This window comes from Myotis myotis, unplaced genomic scaffold, assembly GCF_014108235.1.
Source record: "Myotis myotis isolate mMyoMyo1 unplaced genomic scaffold, mMyoMyo1.p scaffold_m19_p_6, whole genome shotgun sequence".
In the NCBI taxonomy this organism is placed as follows: domain Eukaryota; kingdom Metazoa; phylum Chordata; class Mammalia; order Chiroptera; family Vespertilionidae; genus Myotis; species Myotis myotis.
Window position 1 is genome coordinate 21,512,313 of NW_023416368.1, and position 20,811 is coordinate 21,533,123.

At 44.0% G+C, this 20,811-nt stretch overlaps 1 protein-coding gene across 1 annotated transcript in view; it reads right to left on the reverse strand.

The window, feature by feature from the left end:
• ARHGEF37 (Rho guanine nucleotide exchange factor 37) overlaps window positions 1-17,052 on the reverse strand; it is a 33,955-nt gene extending 16,903 nt beyond the window's left edge. The window contains exons 1-4 of the mRNA XM_036313396.1: window positions 16,798-17,052; window positions 6,439-6,635; window positions 4,571-4,694; window positions 2,223-2,370 (exon numbers count right to left, since the gene is read on the reverse strand). Of these exons, the coding sequence (XP_036169289.1) occupies window positions 2,223-2,370; window positions 4,571-4,694; window positions 6,439-6,624 (458 nt within the window). The 5' untranslated portion in view covers window positions 6,625-6,635; window positions 16,798-17,052. The remainder of the gene's footprint in view (window positions 1-2,222; window positions 2,371-4,570; window positions 4,695-6,438; window positions 6,636-16,797) is intronic.
• Between the last annotated feature and the right edge of the window lie 3,759 nt (window positions 17,053-20,811).

Genomic DNA, 20,811 nt, shown 5'->3' on the forward strand with positions numbered 1-20,811 from the left:
CAACTCTCTATATTGGGCATCCACATGATATTTCATTTAATAAAATGGTTCTGCTACTTCACAAAAGAAAAGCTTTCAAAATTATGGGAGCTTAATGTTTAGAGATGCATTTGAAGTATTTAGTATGTAAGGGAAAAAGTCATAACATCTGTATTTTCCTTTAAATAGTTTAGTGTAAAAATAGATGAAGTAAACAGCAAAAGATTAACACTGGTTCATTTCAGGTAGTGGATGTGTGAGTGTTCATTACATTCTTCTATCTTTCTATATGTTTGACATTTGTCATCAAAAAAGTAAAAAATAAAGCACAGGAACTAATAGTGTCAAGGTCCCTTCTAGAGCCCTAGTTCACGACTGGGACATCTAGATTATCTCCAACAGTCCTTCCTTGACCATGACCCGTAGCCCTCAGTCCTGGCTTTCGAGAAACCCAAGAAGGTTCCAAACTTCAATGTGCAAGCACACCTCCTCCATGAAGACTCACATGAGTGCTGCTCATGACCACTCTCCGGCCCCCCTCTCTATGAGATCCTAGCCTCTTGCTCTTTTTCCTAAGGAAAAAGCTCCAGACTAAATGGCCAGCAAAGATCAGCCATGAGGCTAAAAATAGGCAGAGCAGGTGAGAACCCCTCCACCCCCTGCAGGGAATGGGCAGGCAGGGCTAGGATCAAACCTTCAGGACACACCTACGTCGACCATCTGCTCTCACCAAAGGTTTCCTAGTGCTTGGCTGACCATGGGCACGGGAGGGGGAAGCAATTGCCAGATTTTGGCAAAATCTGTCCTCTGGGCTTACTTTCCACAGGAAAGGGCCAACTGCTCATGGGGACAACTGTCACCTCACGAGTCAGAGGCAGGGGGTCTTCAAAGAGAAGATCAGATCTCTTCTCCGCAATTATCAAGTAACCCTGTCACTGCAGAGTAACAGCAACCTCTTACCTGTACGGCCTTTCTAAGGTAATTGGGAGAAAAATTTGTATGCTGCCTTTCAGATAGGCAACGAAAATGACAAGATAATACCCAGAACTAGAGGAATGGGAGGAAACAGACCCTCTTGGTTGGAGTATCAATTGGTGATATCTCTTTGGATAGCAGTTTGGCAGTACGTGAAATGTACAAACCCTTTGTTCCATCAGTCCTACTCTAGTAATCTACCCACATAAATATCAACTCAGGTGAGCAAGGTAGAAGTTATTCAGCAACTACATTTATGACAGTAAAAATTTGGTAACAGCCCAAATATCTACCAATAGGACACTGGTTAAATAAACCATAAAATAAACCATAAACCTGCCCTGGAAAAGAACTCTATGCAGCTATTAAATATATATATATATATATATATATATATATATATATATACACACACATATATGAATTTGCTTATATATGCATAAAGGAAGTATGCAAAGATCCATTAGAATTTTTAAGTGGTTACCTTAACCTTGGGGATTGGAGTTGTAATTGAGCGGATAAAGGAGCAAGGTTGGGAAGATCGTTTTTACTGTATAAAATTGGATGTTTTAAAGATTTTTGAACCATGTAACTATGCTACCCATTCAAAATTTTAATTTAAAAATTTGTTCTCTACATATCTCTACCTGGAGCTTCCACCCACTGGTGCCAGCTCTGGCTGTGATGCCACCCGGGGCAGTTCTGAGCCTTTTCCATGGGGCAGAACTTCAGCCATCTGTAGAGAGGCCTCCCCAGGTGTTACACACCTGCCTCCTAACACTGTTGCTGACAGCATGTGGTTCCCCAACCTCACTGCCCTTCCTATGTTAGTCATCAAAGCTGTTCACCAAATGTCTCTGCTCCTCCACTCCTAGACACATGTGCAGGATAGCACATGCTCACCTCCTGGTAGTTGGATAAAACCATGGGAATAGTTCTGGCCCATGAATTATGAGAAGTGATGGATATCTTGCCACAATTAGTGACAAAATTCTGACCATTGGCTATTGTCAGCTTGGATCCCAGAGTGAGCATAGTGCAAAGAGCCCCAAGTAACCCTGCAAGGAGGAAAAGGAAGGTATAAACCTTTGTGGTCTGAAGCCACTGAGAATTGGGAGTTGTTTGTTTCTGTAGCATAGCCTAGCATAGCCCTTGCTGCGACACTCCTGAAGCTGTGTGAGCAGCACCAAATGGAGGTGAGACCTCAATGGTCCCTGACCTTGGGGTCCATGCACCAGGAGCAAATTCTCACTGGTCATTCTACTCACACCACTGCCTCAATGATGGCCTGGATCTCCCGCTGCAGCTCTGGCTCCCTTCGGTACGACTCCACCAGCAGCAAGGCCTGGTCATAGTTGGCACAGTAGACCTTATAGACTCGCTCCAATTCCTCTTGGAATTCCAGGAATAAGTTACCTGACAGTGGAAAAGCAACAAGGAGTTCACAAAGGCATGTCTGTATGGCCCCTTGCTTGGGACAGGGAGGTAGTGAGGAAGACAACTGCAGGCTTAATCCACTTTCTCGCCTTGGGCAAGTTACCTCATCCTCCTGACTTTCCATTTGTTTCATTTTACTCCCATCGTTTTGCCAGAAGGACTGGGTGACAGAATGATGTAGAGCTCAGGCTAATGCACTATGAGTACTTAATACATGGTAGCTATAGTTAGAGCAATAGTATTGATAAGGCTCATATTTGTACAGTGCATTACAGTTGACAAAATGTGTTCATGTTATGTCTTTACAGTGACTGTGTGTGCCAAGTACAACCACTAACCCAGTAAGCATGCTATGCAGCACAAACATGCTATAGCACAGCCCAGGAAGTGACAGGCATGGATGGGTTTCAGGCTCAGGGAGAACTAGGGCCAGATTTCCAGTCAACCCTTCCCCAGTTGTGCAACCTGGGGCAAGCCTCCATTTTCCCATCTATAGATTGGAATAGAAATAGTACTCATGCCCTGGCTGGGTAACTCAGTTGGTTAGAGCTCATCCTAATACGCCAAGGTTGTGGGTTCCATCCCAGTCAGGGCACATGTAGGAATCAACCAATGAATGCATGAATAAGTGGAGTGGCAAATCACTGTTTCTCTCTCTCCCTCTCTCTCATTTTCTCTTTCTCTCTCTCTCTCTCGCTCTCGCTCTCACTCTCTCCCTTTCTTTCTCTCCCCACACACACCCTCTCTCTAAAATCAATGAATGTTTTTTAATTTAAAAATAGTACTCAACTCCAAGTGTTTTTTTTTTAAATGAGGATTAAATAAAATAATGCATGTAAAGCATTTTACACAAATTTCAATCACCAAATATTTACTAACTGCTTATTTATTGACTATATGCCCAGAACTATTCTAAGCTCTGCGAATGAAACAAAACCCCTGCCTCATGGGGCTTATATTCTAGAACAGTGGTTCTCAACCTTCCTAATGCCTCGACCCTTTAATACAGTTCCTCATGTTGTGGTGACCCCCAACCATAAAATTATTTTCGTTGCTGCTTCATAACTGTAATTTTGCTACTGTTATGAATCGTAATGTAAATATCTGATATGCAGGATGAATTTTCATTGTTACAAATTGAATATAATTAAAACATAGTGATTAATCACAAAAACAATATGTAATCATATATGTGTTTTCCGATGGTCTTAGGCGACCCCTGTGAAAGGGTCATTCGACTCCCAAAGGGGTCGCGACCCACAGGTTGAGAACCGCTGCTCTAGAAGAAGACAGACAATAAGTAAATATTGTACATATGCCAGGTAGTGATGAGTGCCATGAACCAAGACAAAGCCAGGAAAACCTTGGAGAGTGGTGGGAGATCTATCTAGGGAAGGCTCCCAGGAAGCCTTTTTACCAGAGATCTCCACTAAAAGGGTGTAGCCATGAGACCTAGGGAGCTCCCACATTCTCCCCAACGTGGATGCTTCCACAGCAATGTGACTGATGCCAAAGGAACTGTATCCTATCAGCATGGCCAGGGACAGGGGCGTGCCAGTAACTGAGGGACAGAGGAAGACAAACTCTCAGAGAGCAGGACTGTCCAAAGTAGCAGGAATGCCCAGGACACCAAAATAAAGACTTATTTCCTCTCCTCTTGTCTTTCTCCAGTTACAGCTTATAATGGAGTAACAGCAGCAAAGAAGTTACTCCCAGTGTCAAAGGGTACTCGACCTGTAGCTGGGATTAGTGAAAAAGAAGAGTAGGGAGGCAGGATGGTCAAGAGCTAGGGTTCTAGAGTCTGAAAGAGCTGGGTTCAAATCCTCACTCTCCCTGGTCAAGCTGTGTGGCCCAGGGAAAGTTAGTTAACCTCTCTGAGCCTTGGGTTTTTCTTTAGTAAAATAGGGATAATAATCATCAATAAGTAATGGTGTCATGAGAATGAAAAGGGCTACTACATGGTAAGTACTTGCACTCTCCCTTTTGTAAAGTGGTGGGTTGGACTAGATATTATTGGAGGGTCCTGCCAGCTCTGACATGCTAGGTTCCAAGGGTCACAAACCCAGACTCCCATTGAGCTGCATTTCCCTGGAACTCTGGACACAGTTCAGTAATGACCCCACGCTGAAGACAACTCCACAGGAATCTAAGGCTGACAGCTGCCCTGTCTTTTGCTTACCAATTAGCTGCACTTGTTTCTCTTCCATGGCGTCTGTCCCCTGCAGATCCTGAAGAAATCTGCTGTTCACCTTGATGATGTCATCGATGTTTGAGAACAAGACATCCAGATCTCCCTGTGGCAGCTGGGAGGAACAAAGAAGCTGTGGGAGGTTGCTGGGAGGTCCGTGGCGTGACTTGTTTGGGGAACAGTCCAGAACACTCACGCCCCCAGGGGCCCATCACTCTTGGGAAGATTGCCCCAGTGGAATGTTTGCAAGGACTTTGAAATTTTATAAATTAGGTTATTTCCATTATTCTACAATGGAAAGCTAAGCTGGGGTATTACCCTAAGTCTGCTGCCAACTATCATTTTTCTTCCCTCAGTTTCCCCATCTGTCATAAAAGGGTGGAAAGTTGGATTTCTTTCCAGCTCTGATATACATGACACCTTCCATCGTGACCTTGAGATGTATTCTGAACTCCAGACACTATTAACTAGGCTATTACACTGTTAAAAAGGATGCGGGGCCCTGGCCAAATTGGCTCAATGGTTGGAGCATCGACTCTCGGACCAAACAGTCTCAGATTCAATTCCCAGTGGGGGCACATGCGGGGAGGCAACCAATCAATGTCTGTCTCTCTCTCACATCGATGTTTCTCTCCCCCTCCTCTCTCCTTCTACTCTCTGAAAATCAGTGGAAAGAATATCCTTAGGCGAGGATTAAAAAAAAAAAAAGGATGCTGGACAGCTATAGGGTGTCCCAAAAATATTTATACACACTTTGAATAATTATAAAAGCACTGTTTATTAAAATACATTTCATTTTAAAAGTTGAACTCTCAGCTATTAAAGTATGTATACATTTTGGGGGGATATCCTGTATTTATGTGCAGGGCATACACAGGAGATAGATATGTAGAAAGAGATGAGATGTTCTGGATGCATGACCAAGTGGGAAAATGAACTATAGAAAAATACTTAGAGTATGCTCTTATTTTTGTTAAAATAAGTAACAATCTATTCTTGTTTGTTTAATGCCTACAGAAAAAAATCTTAATTTCTGGAGAGTAAAATATGAGAGAATTTTCACCTTCTACATTACCTACTTTAGTATTTCATTCATTTAAGAAACACTAATTGTAGCCCATTATATATATGTCAAGAACTGGAATATATTGCACTAGTTGGTTTGGCTCAGTGGATAGAGCATCGGCCTATGGACTGAAGGATCCCAAATTTGATTCCGGTCAAGGGCACATGCCCCATTGCGGGCTCTATCCCCAGTACAGGGGTGCAGGAGGCAGCCAATCAGTGATTCTCTCTCATCATTGATGTTTCTATCTCTTTTTCCCTCTCCCTTCCTTCTCTGAAATCAATAAAAATATTTTTAAAAAAGAACTGGGATATATTGAACTAAATGGTCTTTGTTCTCAAGGAGCTTACATGTTAGGGGATTCTTGAAGTTTTATAGAGAAAGCTTGTATCATTTCTTCAATCAGGGAGAAAAAAGACATAAAAATGAGTAGTAAAATAGAAAGCTATCATAGTAATAACCTCTCCCTCCCACCATCCCCCAAATGAGACAATGAGAATGTAGGTCAGTTTAAGCAATCTGCTCTAAGCTTGATAAAGGGCTAATTTACCCATCAGCTCACTTAATCCCTGAGGTGATTACCCCTCTCCCCATCCAGCAGATGAACACACTAAGGCTCCAGGCCTGGCTGAAGGTTACATGGCCAATAAATGGAAGTACAGGGCTTACATCCAGGTGACTTCACATCCACCATGACTTTCCGTCCATCAAGCCTGTTCCAGGAGCCAATGTGAGAACCTAGGACCCATTTTGCCCCTACAAAGACAGGCTGTGTGCGGCTCCACCCAGGTACCTGCTTCAGGCGGCTCCTGATGTCCAAGGCGCAGAGCTGGAGCATGTGCAAGTAGGAGACCTCGGTGTCAATGAGCTCCCTGATGGCCAGCCTCTGATGGAGCGACCACCTGTCCTCAGAGACCCGACTTTCTCCATCCGGACTCCCTGTCCTGGAGGATGGCTCATCGGCCCCACGATCGGCCATGCCAGCAGGTTCTGGGGAAGACAAGCACATGCCAACTCATTTCCAAGAGCTCTACTGGGACATGCTGTCTCTAATCCAAAGGTAACTATTCACCCAGCAGCCAGAAAACATCTTTAGCTGCATACAGAGTCAAGATGAACCGTGTATTAGCATTTGTGGGTGGGTAGAACACAACTCAGGAAATTGTTGACATTTTAAATTCATAGCCCAGGACAATGTGCTTGTCTGGCTTTTCTTCTATTTTTGCCCCAGCTCTTGACCCAGATTTCTGTATCTGGTTCAGCTAAGTCAGTCTCTCTCTCTCTCTCTCTCTCTCTCTCTCTCTCTCTCTCTCTCTCTCTCCTCTCTCTCCTCTCTCTCTCTCTCTCTCTCTCTCTCTCTCTCTCTCTCTCTCTCTCTCCTCTCTCCCCTCTCTCTCTCTCTCTCTCCTCTCTCTTCTCTCTCTCTCTCTCTCTCTCTCTCTCTCTCTCTCTCTCTCTCCTCCACCCATACCCCCAGTGGTTCCCCCTTCTCTCTGACCCCCATCTTCCCCTTTCAGGCCATACTACATGTCATCTGGGCTATTTCCACAGCCTCCAAGATCAACTTCCTAAATCCAAACCCCTCTCCCACCTGCTGCCACCCACACTCACTCATCCTGGACATGGTTCCAGTTTAAATTTCCTGAAAGCAAGCTTGTGACTACAGTAGTCTCTGCTGTGAGAGCCCCCGTGGCTCAGGGTCCCGCTCCAACCTCATTTTCCCCTTCCTGGAGCACTCCAGCGAAAAGCTACGTGCATTTCTCCGTACCTGCATGGTCGCTTCTGGCCTCTGCTTTTGCACCTGCTGGGCGCCCTCCTGTGTCCCTGTCCTCCAACACTCACCTTCTCTGAGGCCTCTCCTGGTCTTCCCAGCCAGAGGTACCTTCTTTATCTCAAAGTTTACAAAATACAGATGGCAATCGACAAGATGGCCTGACAATCCTCCCTACCACAAAACATCAAAATGCTAGATCAGCTATAACAAGCTCCTTATCGCTGTGTGGCAGGGCTTAGAGGGTAAAGGAAATCAGCAGGGCCCCCACACAGAGGGAACTGAAAACCAGAGCAGGAGCAGCTGAGCTGTGCAGCTGTCCCAGGGGCTGCAGTGGGCAGGGCAGAGGGCATTGCCGAGCTCAGTGAACCGGGTACTCGGGCAGCAGTGCCCAGGCAGGATCAGGAGATAGTCTCCTTCACAGAACTGGGGTCCCCAAGGACTCCGGTGAAATGGTGGATCTGAAAAAACAACAAAACATCCCCCCACCCACACAGGCCCTTCCTGTAGTATTGCTCTGGGATTCATTCCTAGAGGCCCACTCTGTGGCCTGCTCCTCCAGCTCCTCACTAATTTGGTAAACACGTAATGCCCTCCAGGAAACCCCTTTCTGGTTAAAAATAGAATGGTTTGTGTTCTCTCCAACTAAACCCTGATTAATACAGGTAAGAACAGGTAATACACAAAAGAAAAAATGTAAATGGCTAATACACAGCTGAAAATATACTCAATTCACTAATAACTAGACAAATATGAATAATTAAAACCACAACGAGATACCATTTCACTCCCATCGGATTGGCAAAATATAAAAATAAAATGTTGGTGAGACTGTAGATGGAAAAATTGGTTGAAGGGTATATGGAACCTCTGTATTATTTTGTACATCAACATATGAGTTTATAAGTATCCCAAAATTAAAAGTTTTTTTTAAAGTCTCAGATATCACTAAATCCCCTTTGATACTCTCCCTAATCCCATTCCTCTGTCACCTTTTCCAAAAGTCACACTATCCTGAATGTTTACCAAAAAAATTAATGCCTGTGCTGGACATGTATATATCACTAAACAATAAGTAGCATTGTTTTACATATTTAAAACTTTGAAAAATAGTATCATACTCTCTGTACCCTTATGGGACTTGGTTTTTGTTTTTTTCCCTCTTTGCAGTGTTTATGAGGATGTCCATGTTGATACATGAATACAGTATTCATGAATTCATTTTCACTATTGTTCAGAATTCCATTACATGGCTATACCACAAGTTATTTATCCACTCCCCTGGGGACATTAAAGTTGTTTCTAATTTTCTGTTATTATCAACATTGCTACCATTTCTTGTATCTTCTTTGTTTAACTCTGGAGAAGTTTCTTGAAGGCAAGCTATATTTAGGAGTGGAACTCCTTGGCCTGACAGTGGTGAGAAGTCTCATATACTGAGGTGATAGTGTAAATTATTACAGCTACTCTAAAGAGCAAATTGGCACTATCCATAAAAGTTGAAAATGCACACACTGTCACGGGTAGCAATAGCTGTATCAGACAAAATAGACTTTTGTCCAGCACAGTTATGAAAAGTCACAGGCGTGTAAGGTACAGCTACAGGAATATAGTCAATAATATCGTCATAACTATGTATGGAGTCAGAGGGGTATTAGACTTATCAGAGTGATCACTTCAGAAGGTATATAAATGTCTAATCACTATTGTATACGTGAAGCTAATATAATATGTCAATTGTACTTGAAAAATAACACACTATTTTAAAAAGACAATACTACAACCAGAAGATTGATATTGATGGTCAAAATATAGTACAGTTCCACCACAAAGATCCTTAATGTTGCCTTTCACCCTTGGCTCCAGCCCCACGCCACCCTTTACCCCTGGCAATCAGGAATCTGTTCTCCATTGCTGCATTTCAAGAATGTACATAATCATACAGTATGTATATATGAACCACACAATATGAAGCCTTTGGGACTGACTTTATTAAATCAGCACAATTCCCTGGAGATTCATGTAAGTTGTTGGGTGTGTCAATAGTTCCTTTTTATTGCTGAGCATCTAAGATGTTTTATTTGTTTTTTAAAACTAAAATAAATATGGCAAAAATGTTAAAATTAAACAAAGCTAGGTGGGAAGACCATAGGCATTTGTTTATTGTTCTTTGTTCTTTTCTTGATAGTTAAAATATTCCCTAATATTTAAAGTGGCATGCATCCCATTCAGCCTTGTACTTGGGTTATTTAAGGCTACGCCTCATCTTCCTGGCTAGACACTAAGCTCTGAGAGACAAGATGAGCACCAATTCATCTTGTGTCCTCCTCTGTGCCTCGTGATACTACATATTTGCATACATAAATGGCCCTTTGGGATGCATTAGTAGCAGAAGTTTCTGTCCTGTGCCATAAACACTGACCCTGGATCAGATAATATGTAAAGTGAGTGTTTGGGGACAGCGAGGTTGTTCAGAAGGCAAAGGGCCTAGAAAGGTCCGGGAACACATCTGTCTGCTGCACAGATCTATTCCAGCCCCTGAACACTGCCTGTGGTCTGCTGACCTGTCCCTGGCCTGAAGTGCTGGCATTCACCACCCCATGCCCAGCTTCTCTAGAAAGATCCCAATAGGATTTCAGGAGAACTACTCAGATCCCACTATTCATAACTGGTGCTAAATAAACAAAAAGCATACATAATACTTTATAGGGAACTTCTAAATATTAAAAATAGCATTAATTTGTAGTTAGGTTAATTGCAAGCTAGACCCTCAAGCCAGAGTTTGCTGCCTTGAACAACTACTTCAAAAGTGAAACTAAAAGACGGAACGGAGGTCACCCAGAACCACAGGAACGCTGGCTGAGTGGAAGTCCTACAACTAGGAGGAAAGAGAAACGCATACGGACACTCAGAGGAGGCGCAGTGCTGAAGTCAAATTCTGAGGTGCGGAGGGCGCGGTTGGTGTTTTCAATCGGGAGGGAGTCCCAGACTCTGAGCTCCAGATCCGGGCGAGTCTTTAGGGACCCAGACTCAAACGGGAGAAGCGGGACTGTCTGGCTTCGGTCAGAGCGAGTGCAGCTTTCTCTCTGAGCTTTGCAGCGGGTGCTGGGACTCAGAGAGGCAGAGCCCCTGGGGACAGGACTGAGAGCCGCCATAACTGCTCTCTCCAGCCCACCCTGTTGATCCGGTGCGACCAGCCCCGCCCAAGCCCTGCACACAGGCATTTGCCGGATAGCCTCAGGCAAACGCCAGATTAGCACCTCCCTAGAGGACAGAAGTTCTCTCACTGCTGACACAGCTGATTCTCATAGCCACTTGGCCTGGAGGTCAAACCCTCCCTGGTATTAGCTACAACAAGGTTTAACTACAAGACTGCGCACAAAGACCACTAGGGGGTGCACCAAGGAAGCATAACAAAATGCGGAGACAAAGAAACAGGACAAAATTGTCAATGGAAGATATAGAGTTCAGAACCACACTTTTAAGGTCTCTCAAGAACTGTTTAGAAGCCGCCGATAAACTTAATGAGATCTACAAGAAAACTAATGAGACCCTCGATGTTATATTGGGGAACCAACTAGAAATTAAGCACACACGGACTGAAATAACGAATATTATACAGACTCCCGACAGCAGACCAGAGGAGCGCAAGAATCAAGTCAATGATTTGAAATGCGAGGAAGCAAAAAACACCCAACCGGAAAAGCAAAATGAAAAAAGAATCCAAAAATGCGAGGATAGTGTAAGGAGCCTCTGGGACAGCTTCAAGCGTACCAACATCAGAATTATAGGGTGCCAGAAGATGAGAGAGAGCAAGATATTGAAAACCTATTTGAAGAAATAATGACAGAAAACTTCCCCCACCTGGTGAAAGAAATGGACTTACAGGTCCAAGAGCGCGGAGAACCCCAAACAAAAGGAATCCAAAGAGGTCCACACCAAGACACATCATAATTAAAATGCCAAGAGCAAAAGATAAAGAGAGAATCTTAAAAACAGCAAGAGAAAGAAACTCAGTCACCTACAAGGGAATACCCATACGACTGTCAGCTGATTTCTCAACAGAAACTTTGCAGGCCAGAAGGGAGTGGCAAGAAATATTCAAAGTGATGAATACCAAGAACCTACAACCAAGATTACTTTATCCTTGATGCCCTGTGAGAGCCAAACAGGAACTAAAATCAGTCTGGCAGCAACTGCTATTGGCTCTAAGACAGGATAAAACAATTAACTCCCTCCTCCTCTCGCTTCTCCTCTGTCCACACTGGCACAGAAGAATTTGGGCATTCACAACAAATATTTGGAGCAGTTACTTGATGCCAAGCATTCGCCTAGATTCTGAGGATATAAAGATGAAGAAAAAAGTGACTTTACAATAAATCCTTAAAGGTGTAACCATTTAAAATATCTGGCTATTTGTTCCATGGTTCCTCCTCTGAAAGAAGAGGAACCAAATAAATAGAATGGACATCCTGATTATTTCATCCCTTCAAGACAAAGGAAGTAATAGGGGAAAATAATACTCCTAACCCAATTCTGACCAGTTGGAAGAACTGGAGAAATGAAAGTAAGAGGATCTACATGGAGAAGTGAAACCATCATCTTGAAGTTCTTTTAGAAAGTAAAATGTCATGGCAAAGAAAGTTGAACATCCATCCTCCAACTTCAAGTCTTAGAGGTAGATCAATTTAAACATTTAAGAGGACAAAAGGGAAGTAAAACCCCCAGGTTGAGACTCTAGGGATTAGGGAAGGCTGTCAAAAATAAAGTTTAAGCATCATGATAGCCAATGACCCTGTTGAAGAATAAAGGGAAGAAACACCTATAGAAACAAGAGTGGCCACATGGGGATCCTGGTTAATGAGGCTGGTTTATAAAGATATAAACACTAGTCAGAGGGCAGGGTCCTCCACAAAGAGCTTCCAGAACTCACACGCAGGAGGAGCTAGAATATAGAAAATTATAAGAACATCCAAAGCTCTGCCACTACTAGGACTGCCAACTACATTTTAGGATTCATGTTCAGAAAAAGTAAGAAATGGGCACACATTTGATGGCGCTGCTTCCCTCTTGGCCCTAAAGAGTGACTGTAGGAGGCACTGTGAAGGTTCGGAGCCCAGATCCTGGAGCCTGAAACCCTTATTTCAAATTCGGATTCTGCAATCAATGGGCTGGCTTTCCTGGGATAATTATATAACCTATCTTATAATTAGATAATACATGTAAAGTGTCTAACAGAGAGCCCAGGACATTGTAAGCTCTAAATAATAGTAACTGTTGCTTTTGCTATTATTGTTAAACTAGAGGCCTGGTGCACAAATGTGTGCACAGGTGGGGTCCAGCCAGCCTGCCCCGATGGTGGCCGATTGGGGCTGGGCTAGTTGTGGGGAGGGGGCCGCAGGTGGCTGGCCAGCCAGCCGATGGGGGGGGGTGTGGTGAGACGATTGGGAGCTGGGCCGGCTTGGGGGAGGGGGCCGCGGGAGGTTGGCCCTCTGCAGTGGGCATCATAGCAACCAGTCGTTCTGGTCATTCTGGTTTTCCGGCATTCCAGTCACAGGGTTTTTATGTATATAGATTGGAAACCATTACATTACCATGGATCAGATGAATGAAGAAGCTGTTTAAGGACATTTGACTGATCATGTTGAAGCAGATGGTGAGAACAGGTAATCATGATGATGATTATAAGAATGATACACCAGAGCCTGACTGAGAACACAGCTGACACCAAAGAAATGGAGCTGAGAGATAGAGGGACCATGAGACTGAGCCCTGATGGCACTACTCAGTCCGCCATGATGAAATCTGATTCCCTTTGAACTTTTTTATATTTTCATCCCCCACCCTGCTTTGATGTAATCCATGCTGAGTTGGGTTTTGGTCACTTGATTAAAACAGATGGTCTGTCAACCTTTGGAAAAGGAAACAGAGCCCTTGAAACCAGCATACCGAATAGCAACAACAACAAAAACAGGTCATGCTAAGCTATCCTGATTTCTTCATTTAAAGTTAACTAGATCAGTAGATCAAAGGAATGCTGTAAGCTAGTGTAACTGGACCAGCAAGGTGTTGACGTCAGTCTCTCCTGGCATCCTTATGAATAAAGAATAAGGAAAAGAAGGCTGAAGGTGGGAGAGGCAATAGGACCGTAATGTGGACTAATGGATAAAACTACCAAATTCAAAGAGCATTGATCAGTATCAACCTCTGGGATCTGCCTTGTCTTATTAAGGATATCCCTTAGTGCTTTCCATCTCTAAGACCACCTGAGTTTAAACCTCTATCACCTTTCTCCTGACTGAATGCACAGCCCAAGAATGGAGTGGTCATTCAAAAACATGGAACTGCTTGCTTTACTTCTCTGCTGGAAACCCAGACAAGTCCTCCTTGACTCCCATCCCCCTTCCAAAGAACCACTCCTTTCCATCAATAGTTACTTTTCTTATTTTACTTGTTTTACTAGTTCATTCAGTAGAATGTAAGGTCACAAGGCCAGGGATCATGTCTCTTTTACTCATCAACACATTGCCTAGGTCTACTATAGCTTTAGCACATAGTAGGTGCTAACCTAGTTGAATTAATAAATGAACAAAATAGATAAACATTTGGCAGAATAATGATCAAATTGCCAATGACACTATTACAAGTGGAGTTAGACTAATGTGATCATACACATAACTCTTGATAGCCACCGAAAGTTTGAAGTCAATTTTATATAAATGGAATTGTACAGCATATACTCTTTTATTTTTTTGGCCTGGCTTCTTTCAAAAAAATTATTTTGAGATTCATCCTCATCCATGTTGTAGGATGTATCAATAGTTCATTACTTTTTACTGCTGAGCAGTATTCGTTATATGGATATACCAGTTTGTTTATCCACTGGCCGTTTCCCATTTCTCTGTTACAATAAAGCTGGACCTAGGAATGGAATGTCTGTGTCACATGATAGGTGCATATTTAACTTAAGAAAATGTAAAACTTTTTTTATACCTCACCTGAGGATATGTTTTTATTGATTCTAGAGAGAGAGAGGAAAGCAGAGGGAGAGAAAGAAACATCAATGTGAGAAAGAAACATCAATCAGTTGCCTCCCCTACGTGACCCGACTGGGGATCAAACCCGCAACCTCGGACGACGCTCCAACCAACTGAGCCACACCAACCAAGGAGAAAATATAAAACTTTTTAAAGTGGTGGTGCCATTTTACATTCCCACCAACAGTGTATGAGTTCCAGTTCTTTCACAACCTCATTAACACTTGGTGTAGCCAGTCTTTTTTAATTGTAGCCATACCTAAAAGGTGTGAAGTGATATCTCAATATAAATTTAGTGTGTGTTTCCCCAATGATTCATGATCTTGAGCATCTTTTCAAGTACTTATTTGCTACCCATACATCTTCACTGGACATCATCGGTGGTTTGCTTATTTGTTTGTTGAAATTACAAAAGAGGCTCTCACTCATTACATAACTAGACAAAGAATACAGAAATTTAAAAGAATTAATAGTACCCCACTACTAATCCCCACTGCCCAACACATGGAACCAAAGGTGTACAGGAATCACCAGGAGCACTTATTAGGCATGCACATTCTTGTCCCTAGCTATTTGCCCTCAGCCAGCTTTCCCTGGCTATAATTATAAGGCCTAAAATGGTAGAGAAAAGAAACAACACTGTATTTAGTAAAAGCAGTTCTTTTTATAGATAGGCCTGCCCAGGCCCTGTCCCCACAATTTTGGATCCACAGATTTTTAAATTCTCAAGCTTGTCAATAAACAAGCTATAGACTTGGGAAAATCATGGTCAACAAATGCCACTTTGCTTCAGTTGCAGCATCCACAGACACCCCCCTCCCATCAGTTAAATAAAAAGCCATTTATTTGATCTAGAAGGGAATCAGCCAAAGCACTGTTTTCCATAGCAAGCAGCTGACCCAAAAGGGATGTGAGCCAACCGCCAGCAAGTCTGTACCCTGGCAGGAACTCCGCTGAACCTCCACTGCCGGGCAAGACTGGGTATTACCCAGGTTCCCACCTATGTTCTCCTCTTTCCTCTCATTTAATAATTATAAGTGCTGACCCATTCAAAGAGGAAAGTGAGGCCCAATAAACAGTCCTTGTTAGAATGTCTGGTAGTTTCATGGGTTTTTTGTTTGTTTGTTTTGTTTCCTCTCTCTCTTCTTTTTAATGTCTGGTAGTTTCTACTTTCAGCATGTGACCTTGGGTCAAATATTAAGTCTACTGCATTATCCTAAATAAGTGCACTCTCATTTAGATTACTACCACCAACGTATGTGCTGCCATGTGTAAGTCATAACAAGGTTGACTTTATGTTCGCAGGTTTATAACGTTTTAAAGTTTATTTTATTTTGGGTACAGACCAATTTTCTCCAGGTCATCACCCTTTCCAAATGGCACAGCTGTGATTCACGGGGCTATGGGCACTTACTAGGAGCTCAGTACTCTGCACTCATTCTTAAGTCTGTCGGTAGCTGGAAGTATAAAGCGGACAATCTTATCTCCATTTTACAAAGAAAACTGGGCCTTGGAGAGGATAAACTATATGTCCAAGATTACACAGCTGGTGACACCAGGTCGCTGTCTGGGCTCACAGCAGATACTCTGTAACCAGCTGCTTCCCCTTACAGGAGAAGATAAACTGTTCTGAAACTGGGCAGCTGAGTGACAGCCTTTAGCTATTCCTGACAGCAGGAACGCTTCATGTCAAATCTGAAATTGTGTGCAAAGTTATGTGTGAATCCCTCTGTGGAGAGGGCACCCCGATTTCTAAGGGGTTAGTGATCCCAAGGTTAAAAACCAGTGCCTGGGCAGGCTCACTTCTCCATTCCCCTCTAAGGTCCAGGGGCTCTCTGGGCAGGGAGCACGGCCGCAGTGCCCGGCGTTCTGGCTTCCAGTCCCAGCGCTGGCACTATTTTTCTGAGGGCCCTTGGCCAAGGCAACTCACCCAATGAACATCAGATTTCCCATTCGCTTGTCCCCTGGCCTTGACGGTCTATTTATAATTATACTTCCCTTGGCAAGGATTCCTTAGCATTGTCTGTATTATTCCATGGGTTCTTACTAAAAGTCGGCCCATATCCTACACTGAAGTAGGCAGGGACCAACAGAAACAAGGAATGATGTCTTTTCTAGACCAGCTTCCCTCTCTAGGGCCTCAGTTTGCCACCTGGAAAGTGACTCGGTTGGGTCGCATGGATCAGGTGGCTCGCGTTACCTAAGGCTCAAGACACAAAGCTAACTTCAGAGCCACCTGGGACTGGGCGTCGTAGCTTCCGCGCTCCCCCACCACCCTTTTCAGATCTGACAGCAGCTGTGCGCCCGCACCCCTCCCGGGCCCTGAGCTGCCAGGCAGACTCACCGCGCGTGCAAGGTGCCGGAGCTCACGCGCGCGGAGCTCGGCCGCCCGGGTGACTGCGCAGCCAGGGCGGCAGGGGCGTCGGGCTGCCGGGACCCCGCCACGCCGGGCCTCTGAGCGCGGTCCCCACGGAGGGCGCGGGCCGACACAGCTCTGCCCACGCTGCGCGCGTGCGTGCGGCAGGAAGGGGCGGCCCGGTCTCCCGCCTTTGTTAATTGTCTAAGCGCAGCCAGGTTGTTTTCCTCTCCGGCTCCTGGGAGTTGGCTCAGCTGAGGTGGCCCAGCTGCAGCAGCAACACCCCTGAGCGGCCGCATTGCAAGTGGGTGTTACCGCCGCGCCCCGGGGCACACCCACCCATGGCTTCTCATTAAGCAGCCTTGTCGTTGGGTGGTTTTTTTTGGTCGTCACCCCCAAAAAGGGGCGGGCACTTAGGCCACCCGGTGGGAATGTTGACGCCTGGATCACTAGATACATGTACTCTTGCCTGAATTGCCAAACGTTAGGGCTGGACCTTGATTTAATTCTGCGCGCCACCTGCTCAGTACCTCTGGTTCTTGTCCCAGCTCTCCTGGGAGCCCCATGCACAATCTTAGAGAAATCTGCGAGCCCCCCGGCACCCCATTTTCCTTTTCTATGCTATGAAGGTGTCTATTCTCTTAATACTGTGAATGGGACACTGTTCTGGAAACTAAGTATTCAGCAGTCAACTCGCCCTCTTGTGGGTTGGGTCAGACATTGAAGACACAACTGAAAGTGATAATTACTATGAAATGTATGGGAAGTTTCATATCAGAGCAACCAAGCCTTATTTATGGAGTCATGAATTGAATAGATTCACATTTCTTTTCTTTTTTAAAAATATTTTTATTGATTTCAGAGAGGAAGGGAGAGGGAGAGAGAGAAACATCAATGATGAGGATCATTGATCAGCTGCCTCCTGCATTCCCCTTAGTGGGGATCACAGGCAACCTGGGCATGTGCCCTGACTAGGAAGCTAATGGTAACCTCCTGGTTCATAAGTCTACGCTCAACCACTGAGCAACACCGGCTAGGCTAGATTAACATTTCTAAATCTTCTGGGTTCTAACATTTATCCTTATCCTCATTATTAGAGCTTATATATTTATTATCATTAGTGACAGCAGCAGTAATATTACAGGTACTAATCATTTTACTTGTGTTTTTTTAAATTTTTCTCTTTAACAACTTCCCTAAGAGATAGGTATGGTGCTGCTGCTGCTTATCTTTTTTATTATCCTCCTTTTAGAGAGAAATCAGGCTAGAGAAATGAAAGTAATTTGCCCACTGTTAAACAGTTAAGTGACAGGATCAGTATTCAAATCTCGACTGTCTGAGGCCTCAGAGTACTGAACCTCTACTCCACGTCCATAAAAATATGAAGCCCAGAGTGGTGGTGTTATCTTGAATGTGATGGATGAGAACAATGGAAGAGGAGGGGGTGGTTGTAGCCTGTAGAGGAATAAAGCAAAGGAAGTTGAGAGCTTTCTTAAAGAGCTGTTTATGGGTTAGACTTGACCTTAGAGATTACTACCATGAAGAAAGCTATGAGTATAGGGAGACACATTGCAAATATGTGAGGAAGAACTTCTCTGACAATCAGAGCATTTCAAAATTGACATCTGTCACATTTAATAAACGTCAGCATTCAAGCAGGTTGGGGATGCTTCAGAGAAAAGTCAAGTAAAAGTTAAGGACTGATTTGGATCGTCTCCAAGTTTCCTTCCAATTCGGAAGGAAATCTGAAGGGAAAGTGAGTCCGATGGTGGTTAAATGACTTGTCCAAAGTCACCCAAGGAGTGCAGACCTGACCCCCAAACAAAGTCTGACTTCTGGATCAAACTTCCTGTTTGTGGGTGAGGGTCTGGTGTAAGCTCCTGTAAAGTCAGTGTGGTGTATGTGGCCAGGCTTTTCTTGGATGTGTGGGAACATCTGCTTTACCCGCTTTACATTAGTCATGTGTGCCCTCCTGGATTGTGCTGAGTATCCTGTTTTCAGATACAAGTGTCAACCCTCCTGCGAAATTCCTGTATTATAGGGGTCCCAGGGGCAACAGGATCCCCACTTCCCCGGAGAAACATTTATTTGGTAATTTAAAGGAAAGGAGACAAACTGGGTAGTATGTGTATGTGAAACTGATGTTTGATTCTGTGTTAGGACTCTGCATTATCTGGAGTTAAATTTCTAATGCACGGGCACTAATTCCCCATCTCTCATCCTCATCACAAATATTTTGATGAGCAGCAATCTAGTTGTCAACTTCAGAAGAGGCGTATTTTATCTGGCTGGTGGCTCAGTTGATTAGTGTGTGTCTCTTACACCAAGAGGTTGCAGGTTTGATTCCTGGTCAGGGAACATATCTTGGTTACTGGTTTGATCCCCAGTCGTGGCACATAAGGGAGGTGGCTGGTCAATGTCTCTCTCTCTTTCTCTCTCTCCTCCTTCCTCTCTCTAAAAGCAATTTTTTTTAAAAAAATGTATTCTTTTCTCAGTGCTCTAGAGAACTACTTATTTCTTTTCTACTGGAAACATCTAATAAAGGAATCCAGTTGCCTTTTGGGATTTATTTCTGAAACATTTACAAAGAAATGGACATCATCATGCCCCCAGTGATCTTTTAACTCAAAGATAAAAAGAGTTCCCTGTCACTTCTACTCTCAACAGAGAGGTCAATGTTTAAATTTACTTTTTGAAAAGAAAATATATTAACCGGTTCAAATTTGAAAGTATTGTCAGAGCTACAGCTTATTGGCCTTGGAGTCCTCTCAGTGCCTGGCATATTGCCTTGTATACAGTAGGTGCTGAATAAGTGTTTATTGAGTGAGTGTGAATTAAGAAGTTGTGGAAGACAGAGAAAGAGGTGGTGTAGGGTGGGGCAGCAGACATTTTATCTGAGGTGCATGAGTTTAAAGGAAGCTCAGACAAAACTCCCAGACCAGTTGCAAATTTTAAAAATATTTTTTATTGATTTTTAGAGAGAGAAAGAAACATCGATGTGAAAGTGAAACATCAAACAGCTGCTTTGCTGCACACCCTCCACCCAGGATCAAGCCAGAAACCCAGGCATATGGCCTGACCTTTGATGCACAGGATGAACCCCAACCAACTGAGCCATACCGGCCAGGGCCCAGTTGCAAATTTGACCATGACTTTATCCAGTAGCATCATACTCTTTTGGGTTGAAAATTACCTAAAGACTATGTGTTAGCCAGACTATGTGTTAGTCTTTTGGTTGCAAGCAACAAAAATTGAAGCTAGTTAACTAAAGCAGAAAATAAATTTTTTTAAATAGTGGGAGCTCAAAGAATCAATGAAAAGGCTAGAGAGTCAGGCTAGGAATACAGGCAGGCACCAAGGGAGGCTCGGTGGCCAGACCCACAGAGGAAACCATGCCATGAGATACTACTGTTGGACACTAGCAATGCCCTGGGGACTGGGTGCCATAGCTGACCCAGCTGCTGTCACTACTACAAGATACTGGATGTCACTGCTACCAGCATAAATTTTACACATTGCCTGCTTTTCTCGACTCCTATCTCCAGCATCACAATCCAGGAGGGATTGGCTCACCAGTCATGCGTGAGTCCCAAACAGTCAGTGATCATGAAAAACTGATACCAGGGTCCTGCCTCACACAGTGGCCTATTCCTCAAACTTCTAAAGGAAATTTGGGGGCTGGGCAACCAGAAATATGACAAATGCCCACTATGCAGTCATCTATTTATAGAAAAGGCTAATATGCCAAGTGTCCTTCCCACCTTCTGCCGGTCGCTATGATGCACACTGACCACCAGAGGGGCAGACACTCAACACAGGAGCTGCCGTGACACACACTTGCCATTTACAGAGAAACAGCAGTACGGACCTGGCCAACAAAGCAACACTGGGCATCCCCTAAGTGGGACACTGGCCCTGCCACCACCCCAGAGCAACAGCCCACCAAATCACATGAGACTCCATGGCCAGCCCAGAAACGCTCGCTGTGGGCACCGGGTAATG